Below are 19,699 nucleotides of genomic sequence, written 5' to 3' on the forward strand. Positions count from 1 at the left end.
GATCTGATTGATCGCGGGCTCACGGCGCATCATCAGGTTGATTTGACAACATCGCTAAGCCATGCTTCGACGTGCGCTTGACGATCCGCTGTCGCTTGCCACGCGCTCGGATGCTCGCGCTGGGCCACACAACTTGACAACCGGCTCTTGCCGCTCCTTTCTCACCTGTCGACTATGGCTGCTTCCATCTGATTCAACACACGGACGTCCTCCTCTTTGCTTCTGTGCACTGAAAGTCATGGTACGGTCGACCTTATATGAGTTTGTCGTGCTCGGACAAAGAACAACGCGCGAGAAATATCAAAAAGGATGATGACATGCGAGAAAAAGCGACTTGTGGTTTTTTTAACATTACAAGGTATAAGATAAAATAAGATTAGGATTCCTATTCGGACTGGAGAGATGTATCTCGAAATTAAGATTAGGATTTCTATTCAGATGGGAGGGATGTATTTGGAAAAGGATTAAGTCCACTTTGGCCCCTCAACTCTCATGTCGGTCTAATTTTTACCCCCAAGTACAAAACCGTCTGATCTAGGCACCGGAACTTTCAAACCCGTTCAATTTAAGCCCCTCGGCGCGTTTGAGGCGGTTTGCGGTGACGTGTTCCCGGTTTTGAGTGGCCACGCTGGCGTTGACGGACACACTGGATCACCGCGCGGCTCAAAAACACGAGCCGCCCCGGTCAGCTCTCTCTCTCCCTCTTAGTTCCTCTCCCCCGAACCCTAGACGCCGTCGCCGCCTCCATCGCCGTAGCCACTACCGCATCCTCTCCTCCGGTGCCTCCGCGTCCGCAGTCTCCCTTCCGCCTGGGAGTCCTCCGTCACCGCCTTCACAGTCGTATGGGCTTGGAGGATTGAAACAAACACGCTCAGGTACGATTGAATTCTTCTGCATTTCTGGATGTAGGGATGGAAGTACTCTTAGGTTAGTAACCTCGGATCCGTAGTCTTAAGACTCTACTATCTGTTGTAGGAATGGACCCTTTGGAATTTCTTTGTGTTCGATTTCACTTTGGTGGGGAGTTTTTCAATGATGGGAAGAAGCTCCATTATCTAGGTGGAAATGAGGAGATGTCATTCATTGAGCGTGACAAAATATCTTTGCCTGAAGTAATTGGACATCTTAAAGACTATTACAATGCTTCAGAGCCTGTTCTTCTCCATTGGTTGTTCCCTGGCAAGGATTTACTGAATAGGCTCAGAGTTTTGGTAGATGACAAGGCTTGTTTGGACATGTCTGAATGTGTTACTGATGGAGGGGTTGCAGATATATTTGTTGAGCTTATTGAAGTGAAAGCTGATGGCATGGAGACTGAGGAGGAAGAGGATGGGGAGGACCAGTGTAGTGACTGGGAGGAAGATGCTCAAATGGAGAGTGAAAGAGCAGACAGTGAAAGCACTGGGATGGAAACACCTCATGAAGACAATGTGGTGGTTGAGGATTTGGCTATAATGAACATGTCATCACCATAACAACTGAAGAAGGACTTAGTAGGTGCTACTAAGTATTTGCATTGGGTTAGAGAGAAAAAGGCTCCTGTACAGAGGTTAGTTATGCAAGAAGAAGTGTCTGTTCATGGAGAGGCTCCTGTACAGAAGGAACACAGTTCAGATATGGATGATTCCAGTGACCAGGATTACTTGCCTGGTGATCATGAGAGCAGTGGAGAGGATGAGGAGGTAATCCAGATTAGAGCTGAGCTAAAGGAGTTAAAGAAGAAATTAAAAGCTGGAGACATGTTGGTGGTTGATGAGGAAAGGCATGAAGTCAATGTGGAATGTGCTAATAAAGAGGATGGCTGTGATTCCCATGCTATGGATACTGATGAAGAGGATGATTCATATGATGAAACATCTGATGGAGAGTTGGTTAGGAAGGAGAAGAAATTCCCCAAGTTTGATGCCAATGCTCCAGTGCCAGTATTCACTGTTGGGATGGCTTTTAGTGATAAGTCAACATTCAGGGAGGTTGTCATCAAGTATGGGCTTGCAGAAACGAAGGTGATTAAGTTTGTGAAGAATGAGAGCACAAGGTGTAGAGCAGTTTGTTCATGGCCAAAGTGCCCTTGGGTTTTGCGTCTATCAAAGACATCAAGGGCAAGTAGTTGGCTTATAGCCACATGTAAAGATGTGCACACATGCCCACCAAGGAGAGACAACTCTTTGGTGACATCAAGGAGAGTAGCAGATAAATATGAGAAGTTGATATTGGCTAACCCACAGTGGTCAGTTAAGAGTATGAGAGAAACAATTCAGGAGGAAATGTTTGCATATGTCAGTATTTCAAAGATTAAGAGAGCCAAATCAATTGTGACGCAAAGGATGTATGATGCAACCAAGGGAGAGTATGCTCTAGTGTTTGACTACTAGCTTGAACTGCTGAGAAGCAATCCTGAGAGTACAATAGTAGTGAAGCTTAACACTGAAGAACTTGAACCCATGTTCATGAGATTTTATGTCTGCTTTGATGTATGCAAGAAGGGGTTCCTTGCTGGTTGCAGGAAGGTTATTGGACTGAATGGTTGTTTTTAAGGGATTAACCAATGGAGAACTGCTTTGTGCACTAGGTAGAGATGCCAACAATCAAATGTACCCAATAGCTTAGGCAGTTGTAGAGAGGGAGACCAAGGAGTCCTGGGACTTTTTCTTATCTTTGTTGAGCACTGACCTGTAGTTTGGTGATGGTGATGGCTGGGTATTTATTTCTGACCAACAAAAGGGGCTCATCAATACTGTAAACAAGTGGGCACCTAAGGTGGAGCATAGGATGTGTGCCAGGCATATCTATGCTAACTGGAGGAAGAAGTTCACTAACAAGAAGTATCAGAAGCTTTTTTTGGAGATGTGCAAAGTCTTCATCAATGAATCTATTCAACTACAACATGAACAAGCTAAGGACAGAGACACCACAGGGGGCTGATGCTATTTTGAGAACTGATCCTGAGCATTGGAGTAGAGCATGGTTCAAAATTGGGTCATTCTGTGATTCTGTGGACAATAACATGTGTGAGTGCTTCAACCACTGGATTCTGAAAGCAAGGTTCCTTCCAATCATAAGTATGCTTGAAGGTATAAGGCGCCAAGTTATGGTAAGAATCCATGAGAACAGGAACAAGGCAGAAAGGTGGACAAGTCTCATCTGTCCAAACAGCCTACAAGAAGCTGATGACATATGTCATAGCTAGTGGGTTCTGCCATGCTATCAGCAATGGCAACAATTGCTATGAAGTAACCTACTGGGATCACAGATTCACTGTGAATTTGGATGAGAGAACTTGCTCCTATAGGTTCTGGCAGTTGTCAGGTTTGCCCTGTCCCTCATGCTATTTCCTGCATCTACTATGCATCCAGGCCTTTAGAAGAATTCATAGCCAAGTGTTATTTCGTTGAGGAGTACAACAAGACATATGCACACTGCCTGCAACCAGTGGAAGGCAAGGCCTTCTGGCCAGTATCAAATAGAGAAAAGCCATTGCCCCCCTAGGTATGTAAGGATGCCTGGAAGACCAAAGAAGGAGAGGAAAAGGCAAGATGGGGAGAAGAAGAAGCCACCTCAGGGTAAGCTATCCAAGAAAGGAACAACTATAAGATGCAGAGTATGTAAAGGGATTGGACACAACAGGACAACTTGTAGCAGGAGGACAGGTTCTAGTAATGTAAGTGGTGGTGCTTCACAGTCTGGTAATGCAAGTGGTGGTGCTTCACAGTCTGTTAGAGGAGGTGATGGTGCTTCACAGTCTGGTAGAGGAGGCTCATCAAAAAGGAAGTCATGCCCTTCATCTACTGCTGCTAGTAGCAAAAGACACTACAATGTAAGTTTAACTGCTTATTCCATGTGGTCATCCTTATTAGTAATATACCTTCTTTGTCTTAGTTATATACTTCCTTTGTCTTGCAGGATGGGCAAAAAACTATGAAGTCATCAGCAAGAGTGAAGACAACGCTGAAGGAAGGGGCTCGGGCTAAGGTCACCCTAGAGGCCACTATACCAGGGATGTCTGGAAATCACAGTAAAGCAAGCCTCCAAGTTTCAGGTGCTTCTACCTCTAAGGTTGTTGTGTCAGCTGTAGGACTAGCCAAGCAGATTTATCCAAGTGCAGCTGATCACAAGGGAGCCACTCCTTCTACCTTAGTGTTAACAGGCCCAAATCCTTGAGCCCATGTCTGTGTCTGTGTCTTATCTATGCTATCTGGAACTATTGTAATGAACTTGGATCTATCCTTCTACCTGACTTCATGTATGTGTCAAATTTCATGAGTCTGTGTGTGTGCAACCTGAACTATTGTAATGAACTTGGATCTGTGACTAAGGTACTAAAAAAAATCTCTGGATGTTGTCTTGAGTCCAATATGTCTCTTTCCAAAGTATTTTTGACAAGTGTTTGTTGGTGCCTTCTTGTCTCTGTCATCTACTGCAGTGGTAAGTATATTTGTTCAATGAGTTAAAGATTGGGCATTTCAGCTGAAGAATGGAGTAGGTGGAATATTATTTGGGCATGTTCCAATTATATGAATAGTCTGGCAAATTGTTTTCAGACATTAGTTAAGAATTTTGAGGATCTCCAATTATATGAATAGTCTGGCAAAAGGTTTCTCATCCAATTCTTTCATATATTTTCTCATCTATTGTTATGATCTAGGAAAAAATATTGGTTTTGTTTGAAAAACTGATATTGGAATCTTTAACTCATGTAGTAGGGTAAACCTCTCTCTTATTTGGATATTAGATTATTCTGTAGAGCTTAAGAAAATACATGGAGGGTGAACTTAACATTTAGTACATGGCCAAGTTAAACATATAAAAGGATTAACATATAAAGGATGGATTCATGCAACCACATTTCACTAAAACTATTAGGACATGAGCATTAACTTGATACTTATACATGGTCCTGAGCATTATGCTCATGCATTAAGCTGATACACAACCCATAATAGAACCTGAGCAGGTTTTTAGTACCAACATGGATCCTACTGACTACAACTACAACTACACCAAGGCTAACACCACATTGACTTACATGATCCAAGGCATCCAGGAAGCAACCACTAATCCTACACAAACAAATAGAGCACCAAACAAGAACTTCCTCTCCTTCTCTAATGTCCCTATCCTCACCTCTAACTCAACTCTAGATTCAGCTCCCAACTACAATTCAGCTTGCATAATGGCCACATCTGTCCTGGCTGCAACAAACATGTCACCTCTGTCTTCATTGTACCTGACAACGCCTTCTAGCTCAAGCTTCAGTCTTTGATTCTCCCTTGTTGTGCCTTCCAGCTGAAGCTGCAGTCTTTGATTCTCCCTTGTTGCACCTTCCAAGAGTCTTGCAGTCTCCATTCTTGCATCTTCCAAACTCTGTTCAGCTACTCCAGTTGCACGCTTCCAGTACTTCATTGCATCTCGCAAATCAAGCAGAAGTTGCTTCTTGAAGCTACTGTTTGGCGAATCCACCCAATTATAAAAGTCGCAACCACCATCCTATGAAACAAACCAATAACCAGCAAATCAGAGACATACTCAATCACTGATGCATCTACAGACTATGAATCATGAAGAGAACAACTTACACGAGCTCGTGCACACTTCAGATACCGTAATCCTGGGTTCAAATCACTCCAAGATATGAACCTAGCAGCTTTTGCACCGCATTTGCATAGCACAGCTGGGGTATACTCCAGTGATCCTTCATGATAGGGGATGGGTGAGGACGAATCGCCATGGGAATCGCCATGGCGACGCCATCGCGACTCTTGGGTCCCCAAACTTCAGCTGGATCAGCTTGAGGTCGCCATAGACGACTGTGAAGGCGGCGGCGGAGGACTCCCAGGCGGAGGGGAGACTGCGGACGCAGGAGGCACCGGAGGAGAGGATGCGGTAGCGGCTACAGGCGATGGAGGCGGCGGCGGCGTCTAGGGTTCGGGGGAGAGGAACTGAGAGGGAGAGGGAGAGAGCTGACCTGAGCGCCTCGTGTTTTTGAGCTGCAGCGGTGATCCAGCGTGTCCGTCAACGCCAGCGTGGCCACTCAAAACCGGGAACACGTCACCGCAAACCGCCTCAAACGCGCCGAGGGGCTTAAATTGAACTGGTTTGAAAGTTCCGGTGCCTAGATCAGACAGGTTTTGTACTTGGGGGTAAAAATTAGACCGACATGAGAGTTGAGGGGCCAAAAGTAGGACTTAATCCTTTAGGAAAATAAGATTAAGATTCCTATTCGAATTGAAGCGATGTATGCAACACGCAAGGGAGAGAGCATGGCCTGTCTCTTTAGGAGTAGGATTGTCGATCTTATATTTAGTAGAGGAAGAGATGGAGTTTGACTCCGACGAAAAATAACTTTTCTATTTTGATAGAGGAAATCAAGTGCTTTGCAATTGGACTCCGTATCGCGCTAGGCAAGAGCTGTTCTAACTTGTATGAACACGAGTTATATATATAAGTCCGGATGGAAGAAACTTTCTATTGTCCAATAGTTAGAGGGAGACCGACAAAAAAAATGGCTAGAAATTTTATCGCTTTATTATTAGGGATAGATATAGTCAAAGCTGTTTCTTGAGAAATGAAAACAACAGTTATTTAGGAACGTAGTGAGCATGTGATAGTCTGGGAATTAGATACTAAAGTTTTTGAATTGGGACAACCCTGTTTAGGAATTCCGGTTTTCACAGGCTGATCTGGTTAGAAGCACTCAGGCTTGGATGTACCGTGTACCGTTTTGTGTCTAAAAAAAATACTTGGAAATTCTTTTAAGGTAGAATAGTTTTCGCTAAGAAAAAAATATTCCTATCAATTTATACAACATGGGAGCACAGGTACCCAAGCTATTATAAACACAAGCAATGCCATCTCGCATCATATAAAAGATCGGTGCCATTCCTGCACCGGTTTACCAATTACCATGAGTCCTATATAGGGCTTACCAAAAGATGTTGCGTCTGTCAACATGTGAAACTGTTCATAGTTAGGACCTCCCAGGATGGCCATCACAGAATTGGCCAGCCCGTCCGGATGATTAACCACACCATGGTTTAAGTTCAAAGATATAACAAAAAAAAAACAAGCAAAATAACCCACGAGGTACTAGCAGACAGGATCACGCAGGACACAATCTCCTTCCATCTCAAGCTAAAACTGCTCCCTGGAGATGATATGGATCTCCATGGTAAGCTTCCTCTCGTTCTTCAGTTCAAACAGACAGAGGTCACCGACTTGCAGACCGTTGTCACGAACAAATGTCGTCCAGCCTCTCCCCAGAAACCTCTTGTGGCCACTATTAACCTTCATTTGGACCTTCCAGATCTTCCTCTTGCACTGGAGCACCATGGTTTGCTCTCTAGCTGGAAGATGAGCAGCACCATATTTTTTGCCGAATTCCTGATACGTTACAAGATTGGCTGATTAGAAATAGAAACGTGTATGCATCACAATGACAGTCTGACATTGTCCAAAGGAACTGATTCCAAGGGTTCATCAGTACACAATGATTCGACTCTGCAACTCTGCAAAGCTTTTTCAGAGTGCATATGCCATTTATGTGGTGTAGTAGAAAATACTTAGTTGATATGAAAGTGGACGAATAGATTGGAATTCAGACGAGAAACATGGTCACTTCGCCATGCCATATTAACATGATAAGAACCACAATCTGGAGAACAAAAATATATAGTAGTAGTTTAACATTTAGCGAAGCATTAAACTTACTAGCTTAGAGACAGCAGCATTGGTCTTCCTCATTATTGCTATGTAAATGGGAACTTCAGATTTGATGGCTCTCACTTTGGCCTCAATAATCTTCTCTTGGGATCGAGATAGACCGCTCATTTCTGGTAAAATGTAGGAAGGCTCAGGAGGACCTCCAGAATCCTTGCTGTTTGGAGATCCATCAGAAGTTTCTTTCATGTAACTCTCCAATGAAATATGTTCTCCTACAAATAGATTTTACACCATAAGAAAGGAATAACTTCAATTTTGTCTCTCAACTCCAAGACCATCTAAATCTAAAACCCCAACTATCAGTACCATTTGATTTTGACCTCGAGCTCCTTTTTTGTGGTTTTGGAGTGGCATAGTTTTCCCTCCAAATTGTTTTTTTTTGCCAACTAGATCATGCAACCGTCAGGGACTCAGGATAGCATGTCATATCTCCATTCTCTCTTTCCATGGCTGCCGCTTTGCTGTGTGAGTGGCAAGGGGAGAGAGAGAAAATGACAGGCAGAGAGAGAAAATGACAGGCAGGCCTGCGCCAAATCATGGCCTAGGTGGCAGAAAATACCAACTTGCATGAAAAACCATTTCCACGTCAATTGAAAGCTACCAAAAATAGGCTGGGAGGCCAAAATTGAATGGTATTGAGACTTGAGGTACCATATTTAGACGATACTGGACTTGGGGTTCAAAGTAAACAAACAGAAGAGTTGAGAGACCAAAAATGGATTCCATCTAAAATCTGATAAGTTGTTATGTTTTGCTATGATACCATCTGTTGATTCCTCCTTAACGTTAACTGCAGAAGCGATCTTTCCACTTGATCTAGCATGGCATGGGATCAGGCCTTTGAAAACAAGTTCTACTAACAGTTCCACCCTTGGAATTAGTTGCTGTTGCGCGAAGCAGATAGATCGTCAACTTGAATTTCCTTCGACTTTTTGTCGGTAGAAGGAGGCATATATCTCCTTCCTGCACATGATTCTCACTGAACAAAATTGAACCACTGCCCCCTAAGAATGTACGCACTTTTATCTTTTCTTATGTAATATCTGGGATGCCACTCCTTGCTCTTGTCCGGGCTCTGGAGTGTGATATACATTGTTTCTCGTGGAAAATGTGGGATTGCATATTCCTTACAAATAATCTGATTACAGATGGAAAATGATGTCAACAAACAATAAAAAATAGTAAGCAAAATGTTTTCAATGATGAAGCAATGAGAAAGAAGGTCATTTATCCACATGTTCAGAAGATTTATGAAGATGAATTTCACTCACAATACACCAACAATAACAGCTTGCAATAAAAAGCTAACGTTGGACTTACCAAACGACCCAGGGGTTGAACATTGCTCTTCTGCATGACTGCTACAAAAACAGGGATCTCAGGTTGAATTTTCTGAATAATAGCCGTTACTCTCTCCATTTGTGCTTTAGATAGATAACTTCTACGTGCTAAAACATAATCAACCACAGGCCGTGTCTGAAGGTCATCTGACTCAGAAAGTTCATTTTCCACTGGAGTGTCTTCTGCACAAAGTTTCACAACAAACAATTAGAAATGCTTGACATAAACTTCAAGGCAAATATGTGGCTAACTAAATCAATGCTTAACGGTATAACCTGACTCCTCAGATGATGAGAATGTTGCAGCCATCTTTGCGGTCTTTCCATGGTTACTTGATCCACTCTTCTCAGACCTTGCAGACCTTTCACTTCCAGATGATTCTGTGGTATCATGACAAGAGCTGCTTGAAATACCAACAGAATCTACACTTCGTTCTTGAACACATGGGGTGTTTCTTAGGCCAGCACAAGAAAAGACTTTCTCACAGCCATCAGTATCGAAGATCAGAACCTCAAAATGAGATTTCTCAATGTGACGAAAGATCAAGAAGTCATTCTCTTCTATGTGATTTGCATCAACAAATGCCTCCCATCCATGTCGGAGCATCAACTTATTTAAGTGCTCTGAAACTTCAACATCGTACAGATTGCCATTAGGGGATTCTAATTTGATGGTTCCTGACAACCTTCCTCCAAACTGCTTCACAAATCTGTCTGGCACTACCTGTAGTAACAGCAAAAACGTAGTGATGTAAACAGAGAAATTGCAAAAACTAACAGAGTATCAGAAAATATATGAAGCAAGCAATGTAAGGTGTATTCTCTAGACTCTAGAGTCAGAAAATGCATTCATGAATGCAGATTGTTCACACTGCAAACTAGCAGATACGACATCAGAATCTCATGCCATGTAAAAAATTCACAATAGCAAAGGTTGTGGGAAAGAGCAATATCAACAAAATAAACTAGTTCTGAAGGAAAAAATAACGGGAGCTGCATAAAACTTACTGAATGTCTAAAAACATGAGTCACAACAAGCAGTTTGCAATCTGTTCAGTTAGCAGTTATGGCTGGCCCGAAATGAAGCTTATCAAAGTATGAAAGCCAGAATCCACTTATTTATTCCAGATCAAACAAAATGCAAGGAGAGAAAGAAAAAGCTTTCAAAGGCTTACCATGCTATGTTTAGAATTGGCAGTCATATGCCCTAGGAAGCAGCTTACATTTCGATTCTTTTGTTCCAAATGGTCCAAGTACCTTTTGCAGCAATCACAAGGTTTCTTCATTCGAGTCCGAGAACCACCACTTCTAGCCATGACAGCTGTAATTCGAATTACACTACATCATATACATCTTTAATCAGAAAAGAAGCTCTGCTCTGCTGTAGAGCATGCAGAACAATACCTTGACCCCGTATCAAAAATAGAAAATTTGGCTTCCCAAAGATGTGTTTCTTGTTAAATACTTAAATGAGCCATATTGCCCCTTGAAAATTGAAATAGTAGGTAAGCTTGAGAGATAGTGCGTGTTACTATACTAAATTACAGCGGTAGGATTCTTGCTTACGGTTCATTCGAGAAAACAAAACTTGCGTGTTACCCTAAGATACTAGAATCTAGCACCCTAACAGCTGCAATCTAGAGTACAAATGTACAAAACAAAAAAATGGCGCACTACAGTACAATGCAGTTCTGCGCATCCTGAAAACCAGTCGAAACTAGCAAGTAACCTGTAAAGAAATCAGAGCGGCAGTGGCTCATGGCTCTCAAACTTCTTTACTGCTCAAAAGAAAGGCGAGATGCCCCTTACCTTCGCGGAGAAGCCCCACCAAGATGATAGGGATGCAGAGAAGAACCTCCTCTCAGAGAAATGTTATGCAAAGACGATGACTATGAGGTAGGACTTAGGAGTACAGCTGCCCTTACATAGGGAAGAAAAGGAAGCCCAAGAGTCGGAAGAGTCTTTTGGTGTTTGGTTTGCACTGAGTGAGGGGGTGTTTGTTATTTAGTCGCTCCTAAAATTTATGTCACATCGAATATTTAGATACTAACAAATAGTATTAAATATAGATTAATTATAAAACCAATTACATAGATGGAGGCTAATTTGTGAGACGATTTTTTAAGCCTAATTAATCTGTCATTAGCATATGTTTACTGTAGTGCCATGTTGTCAAATCATGGACTAATTAGTCTTAAAAGATTCGTCTCGCAACTTAGTCGAAAGTTGTGCAATTAGTTTCGTAATTAGTCTATATTTAATACTCCATACATATGTCCAAACATTCAATGTGACAGAAATTTTAGGAGGCACTGCAAGAACCAAACATGACCTGAGTTTAGTGTGTGACTGTTTCTGTGTGTTCAATGTATCACTCCACCAAGTAAACAACTAATTGCTATTAATGAGTGGCCAGTGGTTGGTGGATTTTTCTTTTTAGGGCTTGTTTGGCAGGGTTCTAGCTCCTCTGAAAATGGTTCCGGCTCTGACTTCTCTGAAGGAGCAGCTCCTCTCAAGGAGCTAAAGCCGTTCTGGAAAACGTTTGGCAAAACAGCTCCTTTGCACTAGACGATGTGAACTCACAACAAGGAGCCGTGCGAAGCTCGTTTTTTTAGCTTCTCCTGCGCAGGCAAAAAATGGCTCCGGCTCTTGACCGGCTCCCCACGCGGAGCCCTTTCAAAAACAGGTGTTTAGCACAGCTCCTATAGGAGCCGGAGCTGAAGGCCCTGCAGGAGCCCGGCCAAAGAGGCTCTTAGATGACGGGGTAGAAATTGAAGATCAGTAAATATTTTGATTCAACTAACTCAGCTGGTTGGGTTAATTGAGCCAGATCAAGTCTTGATTTAACATAAGCGTTCGTATTTTTCTAAATTTATTTTAAGAGTTAACAACATTTTTCCTTTAGTGATAAGTAGGGATGAAAACGGATCGGATACGGACGGATATCACCGATATTACATTTGTTTTTATATTTTTGTCCGGATTCGGATTCGAATACGGATAGTGTCAACTATGTCGGATATGATACGATTGGATATCGACATCATAAATATGCGATTTGAATATCCGGACTCGGATACGGACAGATCTCAACCCCTCTAAACGGATTCGGTTTTGAATACGGTCGGAAAATATCCATACCGTTTTCATCCCTAGTGATAAGCAACGTGCCTATGGATATTGAGGTGTTTGTAGTGAGTTTGTCAAGTTAATTTTTCTAAATTTATTTTAAGGTTTAACGGTATTGTTCTTTCAAGATAACGGGTTGTTCTTTCATAGGCGATGTGCCTCTCGTTAACAAGATGCATATTTTGACTTGTCAAGTCAAATTTGAGATCTGTAGGTGGTATTGTGTAGGGGTAACTGTGTGTATGTGTTCCTTAGGTATGAGTGTACTAGTTCAAAAAAAATCTTATTTGATCTCGAGCATCTTCACTGACGTGTTTTGTGATGCTTTCCTTCTCGGGTGAAATTGGGTTAGACGACACCCAACAGTTCAGACTTTATTGGTGCCTTTATTTTTTTAATTAATTATATAGTATAGATGCACTCTATACGTGACTATTGTCTCTCTCTTAAAATAAGGTTCTATTTAGCACAGCTTCTCTAACAACTTCACAAGTTGTTTGAAGTTATTTTGTACCAAACAAATATTTTTGAAACAATTTCACATGTGATGCTCCTTAAAACGTGCTCGCATAAGGGATTGGTGTGGCAATGAAGCTAAAAATAGCTGTTTCTCCCATTTCAACTTAGCTCAAGTGGCTAGGGATGGCAACGGAGCAGGATTCGGATCGGGTGGAGTCTCTGTGCACCCTGAACTTGAAACCCGAAATCAAAACTCGAAACCGCACGGAACACTAATTCGGGTGATAATCCGTCCCCAAAATCAAACCCGCAAATACCCAAAACCCGCTTTGTATGGCAACATAGAAAGAGCAATAAGGATTTTCTATAAACATATGCATGATATATATACACATATTCACTAGTACAAACAAGAGACAACAATAATAAATATTTTCATGAGTGAACTTATAAATTTAATAATCTAAGTAAACAAGTTATTATTAGCATATTATTAAACATGAGTTTTAATTTCAAATAATTTATTTCGGATATCCATTGGATATCCACGGGTGGAAAACCAAATCCGAAACCAAAGTCGATTGGTTTTGGGGCCTCGAACCCGAAACTGTGGGTGAGAAATCATCCCCGAACCCGAACCCGCAAGACCTGAAACCCACAGATATTCGACCCGAAACCACCCCTGTTGCCATCCTTATCAATGCCCCCTTTAAAATTCAATCAAGCTCTAATTATGGGTTTTGGTGATAATAACCACACAATTAGAGGACTAATGAGATTTATCAAGATGACAAGCAGAGAATCTATAGTCGATGATGTTATACAAAATGTAGGAGCCTCCAATTACAAATGTTGAGGGCTTCAAACTCAAAGGAGGTTTAATTTTTTTTTATTTTAAATTTGAGCATAGAAAATGTCTGTACTATAATAGGGGACACAATACTTAAGCTAACATATGCTACCAAGTGCTCAATCTTATACTCTTACATCCTCAGTTTGCTCAGGCAAGACAGCCAGCTCAACCCAGTTCTATCCCTTGTTGTCTGGCTTGGTGCGGCAGTGCTGCACCTAAAGCGCGGTTGTGCCGCAGCACGGCACTACCGCAGATAAGCCGTGACAATGCCGTGACTTATATGACCGTTGGGGTTAGGGAGATATTTATACCTCACCCTTTCCCTCATAACAGTCTTCTTCAACCTCCAGCCATTCTGCCCGACCAGAATAGCTCTTAGCTCTTTCTCTCTCTTCTCCATTGGTGATCTTAAGCTCCTTAGCTTCCCTTTGTGTTTTCCCATCATTCTTGAGAGAAAGATGCCAAACTTGATTAGAGAGCGGATCCATTCATTCCCAAAGCCTAAGAGCACTTGGTTCACGTTTTAGCCAGAGAATTTTGTTTATTACTCTTGGAGCTTGGCTCCTAGCCGGCTAGAGCGTTGCCCGTGGAGCTTGTCAACTTGTATGGCAGCCTCGGGAGGTTTGTAACTATCTCTTAAAGCTAGTAAACTCACCCCTCATCTCAAGAGTTAACTCTCTTGACTTGAGATCAAGGAAGGGTTGCAAAGCCCTAGCCTTAGTGACTAACCTCAACAACGTAGACTTAGGCAAGCCTTGGTGGCGAGCTGAATCACGAGATAAATCCTTGTATCACCTTGTGTTTGATTTACTGCACTTGCATTTTATATTGTTGTTGAGGTGATTTCTAGGGTTTGTGGACGATCTACTTATGTGTGGTGTTTCTACCACTTCTAGTTATCGATCTATGATCCATATACCTGCAGGAAACTCGGTAATTTCTCTGATCTAAGTTTTCATTTACAGATTTTGAATTATGCCTCGAAGTTGTCTACAGGTGCGGTAGTGCCGCTGTTCTGACCCGGTAGTGCCGTAGAGCAGCAGTACCGTAGGCCTAGAGCAGTAGTGCCACGGGTTAAATTTGACAAAAGTTCAAGTTTTGTTTTAATATGCCTATTCACTTCCCCTCTAGGCTAACCAGAGATCCTACAAATGGTATCAAAGCAGGTTACCTCGTGAGCGCTTTATCGCGTGAGGTATGGAGCCTAGAGGTGGTACTAGTGGTGTGAAGCCCATTGGTATCGATCTAGAGGATGTGGAGTTGCATGACACCGACAGTAGTGAGCTAAGTGCTTCTACATCAATCAATACCACACTCCCACAGCTTGAGGCTACCAATGCCGAGAAAGCTCTAAATGATGAAGAAAGAAGGAAAAAGGAAGGCAACTAGAAAGGCAAAAAAGGGAAGCAAGAGAAAAGAAGGAGCAGCAAAGGTTAGAAGACAAGAAGCAAGGAAAAGAAGAAAGAAAGCTCAAGAGAGAAGAAAGAAGAAAAAGAAGAGAAGCTAGAAAGAAGAAGGAAGAAGAAGAGAAGGCAACAAATGCATCATCAAGTAGTTCCGAAGATGGAGATGATGATGAGTCCTACCAGGTGACCAAGGGAGGCAAGAATGAGAAGAAAGGAAAGGGCAAAATCGACTCCAATAACAAATATGCCACCTTATCCTTTAGCTACTCTTCTATGCCTATGACTAACCATGATTGGAGGTCTTTTATCAATATACCCCTAGGCAAGTTACCTCATTTCAATGGGACTAACTTTGCCAAGTAGAAGCACTTGATGAGAGCCTATCTTATAGGTCTTCACCCCAGCATTTGGGAGGTTGTTTGCAATGGATTTGAGCCACCGGTTGATCCCAAGAATCCAACACTAGAAGAAATGAGAATTATTTACCTCAATGGTCAAGCCACAAGTGTGTTGCTTAGTGCTTTAGATGGTGATGAGTACAATAGAGTGATTGGTGTTGATATTGCCAAGCAAATATGGTACACTTTGCACCTTGCACATGAAGGGGTTGACAGAGTGAGAAAGGCAAGAATTGATTTGTTGATGGCCAAGCTCAACTGGTTTGTAATCTTGAATGGAGAAGGGCCACAAGAGATGTTTGATAGGTCGATGACAATGGTGTGCAAGATTAGAGGCTATGGTGGTAATGAGCTAGATGATCACAAGGTAGTCAAGATTATATTTGAGACTTATTCACCTAGAAATGAGACCGTAGTGACTCTAATTAGAGACAAGAAGAAGTTTGAGTATTTCACTCCAAATAACATACTTGGGAGGATCTTGACCTTTGACATGCAAAGAGAAGAAGCAAACGAGAGGAAGAAACTTGGTGAGTTGCAAGCAAAGCTAGAAGGCATAAATATCAAGGATGTAGCTCTCAAGGCCAACAAATTAAGCAAGCAAGGCTCTACAAGCAAGTCCAAGGTCAACAAGAAAGCTTCAACAAGCAAGCCTGAAGCAATCAAGCAAGTCCAAGAACAAGTAGAGACCACATCATCCTCAAGTGAAAGTGAAAATGATAATGATCAATATGAAAAGGTTGATGATGTTACTCTCTTTATGAAGAGGTTTCAAAAGGGGCTAAAGAAGCAATGCTACAAGATAGTGAAGAGAAAGTTTCCAAACAAGAAGAAAAGGACATGCTACAATTGTGATAGCACCAATCACTTCATTGCCAAGTGTCCATATGAAATCAAGGACAACTAATACAAGAAGGACAAGAAAGATGACAAGACTAGCCATAGGAAGAGCAAGAAGTACATGGGAGAGGCTTACATTGGACATGAATGGGACTCAACTAGAGAGGGCTCAAGTGAGGAGGATGAGAAGATTGCAACCGTAGCTATTCATTAGCCATCCTCCACACCAAGGCTCTTCAATAACATGCCCTCACATTTGTCTCATGGCAAAGGGTGAGAAGGTAAAATCAAAGGCCAAACCTCCTCCACCTCCTAGTGATATCTCTAGTAGTGATATTAGTGATAGCTCTAGTGATGATGAATCTAGTGATGAAGAAATTAAGATGATAACTAAAAATTTGGATGGAAAGACTAAATTATTCATCACTAAGTTAATGGAGGATTTAGAGAGTGTCCAAGCTAATTTAGAATATAGAGAGGAGACTCTTATCCAACAAGAGGGTCTCTACATTGCTAGCAAGGAAGCTCTTGCATTAGAGAGAAGTAAGATGGAATCCTTGCGCAAGGCTTTGGCCAAAGAGCAAGAGGACCGTGCTATCACAAAGAAGGCACATAATTCTCTCAAAAAAAAGTATTGTGACTTGGATGATAAGCACAAAGAACTTGAGCTGCAATATGGCATTTTTAGGGATAGCAACTCACATCCCTCTAAGGCAAAGGACGACTCAACTCCCTCCACTAGTCGAGGTTGTGAAAAATGTTATAATCTTGATTTGAATGCATATTCCACTAACCGTGCAAACATGGAGGCTATGAAAAAGGAGATTGCTAGGCTCAAAGAAATCATTGGAAAATGGTACATGGACAAGGCTCAAACCATTGACAAGAAGAAGAATGAATCAAAAGGGCCCCAATTCAAGCATGGAAGACATCCCTCAATCAAGCATGAGCTCGGCCACACAAAAGGAGCCAAGACAAATGGAAGAAAGATAGTGAATGACTATGAGTGTGTGTAGTTTGAGAGGAAGGAAAGATTTGGTGTAGAGCAGCTGCATAGACCGCAATAGTGCAGTGTCCCCGAGCGACAGTGCCGCGGTGAAGGGCGGCAGTGTCATGCCCCGCAAAAATGGGAAGGCTGCCAATTCTGTTCCTGATCAGACTAAGCCTATGAAGAAGGTGTTCCAGTAGAAACAGGCTTTCTAGAAGCCTAAGGAATCAATGTGGGGGACCAAGAACAAGTATGCCTATCAACCAAAGACCCATGCTCCTCAACAAAGCTTGACATCGTGTTTTGTCTTGAAGAACAACAACAGTGGTCAAGTGGTTGTAAAATATGTTGGAAAGGAAACCAACATATATAGGAATACTTCTATTTGGGTTCCTAAGTTTCTTGTGACTAACATGTAAGGCCCCAAGTCTAGTTGGGGATCTAAATCTAGCAACTAAACTTGTGTTGTAGAAATACTCCTCCGGTGGATCAAGTTGGGTGCTTGATAGCGGATGTACAAATCATATGACCGGAGAAAGGAGTATGTTCTCATTATATTCCCCGATGACGTACTCAAATGAAAATATTGTCTTTGGAGACAATTCAAAGGGGGATGTAATTGGTCTTGGTAAAGTTGCTATAACCCTTGAGCGTTTAATTACAAATGTTTTACATGTTGATTCGTTGAGTTACAGTTTGTTGTCTGTTTCTCAATTATGTGAGATGGGCTACAATTGTTTCTTTACAGATATGGGTGTGAAAGTCTTTAGAAGGGAGGATTCCTCTATTATCTTTATGGGTCGATTAAAGAATAAGCTTTACCGAGTTGATTTCAACAAAAGTAAAGCTAAGCTTGAGACTTGTTTAGTGTCAAAATCTAGCATGGGTTGGCTTTGGCATCACTGACTAGCCCATGTTGGGATGAGGAACTTGGCCAAACTTCTAAAAGATAAACATATCCTTGGACTAACAAATGTTCATTTTGAGAAAGATATGATTTGCAGTGCTTGTCAAGCCAGAAAGCAAGTTGGCATACCTCACCCACCAAAGAGCATTATGACCACCGAACAACCACTGGAGTTAATTCACATGGATCTCTTTGGACCGGTCACCTACCTAAGTCTCGGGGGTAACAAATATGGTCTTATTATTGTTGATGATTATTTCTGTTTCACTTAGGTATTTTTTGTATGACAAGTGCCAAGTTGAAGAGAAAGTGAAGATATTTGTTAGAAGAGCACAAAAGGAGTTTGGTCTCCCAATCAAGAAAGTGAGAAGTGACAATGTGACTGAATTCAAGAACACTCTTGTTGAAGAGTTTCTTGATGAAGAGGGCATCAAGCATGAGTTCTCAACTCCATATGCCTCTCAACAAAATGGTGTAGTAGAGAGGAAGAACCGAACACTCATCGACATGGCAAGGACAATGTTAGATGAATACAAGACGGCGGATCTATTTTGGTGCGACGCCGTCAACACCGCTTGCCATGCCATCAACTGTATCTATCTACACAAGAAGTTGAAGAAAACTTCATATGAGCTTCTAACCGGTAACAAGCCTAAGGTGTCTTACTTTAGAGTGTTTGGGTGTAAGTGTTTCATACTTAACAAGAAACCTAAAACCTCTAAGTTTGCACCTAAAGTTGATGAATGTTTTCTTCTTGGTTATAGATCAAATGAGCATGCCTACCGTGTCTTCAACAAAACCTCCAGGAGAGTTGAGATCACGGTAGACATGATATTTGATGAATCTAATGACTCTCAAGTAGAGCAAGTTGATTCAAGTGTTGTAGGAAAAGAGGATCACCATGTGAAGCAATCAAGCAATTGGCTATTGGTGATATTAAACCACAAGAAGATGAAGCCAATAAAGTGGAGGTTCCCCAAGTTGCTGCTGCACCAATTTTTGCTAATGTACCTGATGTTGAACAGCAGCAGACCCCTGCTGCAACACCTGCACACGGTAGTGCCACACCTGAGAGCGGCAGTACCGCACCTACCCAGTCAGCAGCAGCTGATTCGACTCTAGCTTATGGACATAACCTACAACCAATCTCTGAGCAAGAAGAAGATGAAGATCCAGAAGAGGAACAAGAGCCCATTGATTACCCAAGGCTAAGGCAAACGATACAATGAGACCATCCTGTTAATAATATTCTTGGGAGTCTTTGAAAGGGGGTAACAACTCATTCTCACTTAGCAAATTTTTGTCAATATTACTCATTTGTTTCCTCTTTAGAGCCTCTTAAGGTAGAACAAGCACTTGGAGACCCGGATTGGGTGATGGCCATGCAAGAAGAGCTCAACAACTTCGAAAGAAATCAAGTTTAGATATTGGTGGAAAGACCCAAGACGAACATGATTAGCACCAAGTGGGTCTTCCGCAACAAGCAAGATGAAAATGGAGTGGTGACAAGGAACAAGGCAAGGTTGGTTACTCAAGGATTCACTCAAGTAGAGGGCTTGGACTTTGAAGAAACATATACACCGGTGGCAAGGCTTGAAGCAATCCGAATGCTTCTAGCTTATGCCGCGCATCACAACTTCAAGCTATATCAAATGGACGTGAA

General features: G+C 42.0%; 2 protein-coding genes and 1 pseudogene across 2 annotated transcripts; 1 reads left to right on the forward strand and 2 right to left on the reverse strand.

The window, feature by feature from the left end:
- Positions 1 to 3,496: 3,496 nt before the first annotated feature.
- Positions 3,497 to 4,158, forward strand: LOC136536416 (uncharacterized). The gene is made up of 2 exons (XM_066528724.1): positions 3,497 to 3,814; positions 3,901 to 4,158. Exons 1-2 carry the CDS (start codon positions 3,497 to 3,499, stop codon positions 4,156 to 4,158), a joined length of 576 nt encoding a protein of 191 aa, XP_066384821.1.
- An 861-nt stretch (positions 4,159 to 5,019) lies between these two features.
- On the reverse strand, positions 5,020 to 5,798 carry LOC136536417 (uncharacterized; annotated as a pseudogene).
- Positions 5,799 to 7,128: 1,330 nt separating this feature from the next.
- On the reverse strand, positions 7,129 to 10,372 carry LOC136536418 (B3 domain-containing protein Os03g0619600-like). Its single transcript, XM_066528725.1, is given in 7 exon segments — positions 7,129 to 7,377; positions 7,705 to 7,928; positions 8,574 to 8,694; positions 8,696 to 8,854; positions 9,037 to 9,239; positions 9,333 to 9,780; positions 10,232 to 10,372. Coding segments are annotated over 7 exon segments (1,545 nt in total).
- Between the last annotated feature and the right edge of the window lie 9,327 nt (positions 10,373 to 19,699).

This window comes from Miscanthus floridulus, chromosome 2 (assembly GCF_019320115.1).
Source record: "Miscanthus floridulus cultivar M001 chromosome 2, ASM1932011v1, whole genome shotgun sequence".
NCBI lineage: Eukaryota > Viridiplantae > Streptophyta > Magnoliopsida > Poales > Poaceae > Miscanthus > Miscanthus floridulus.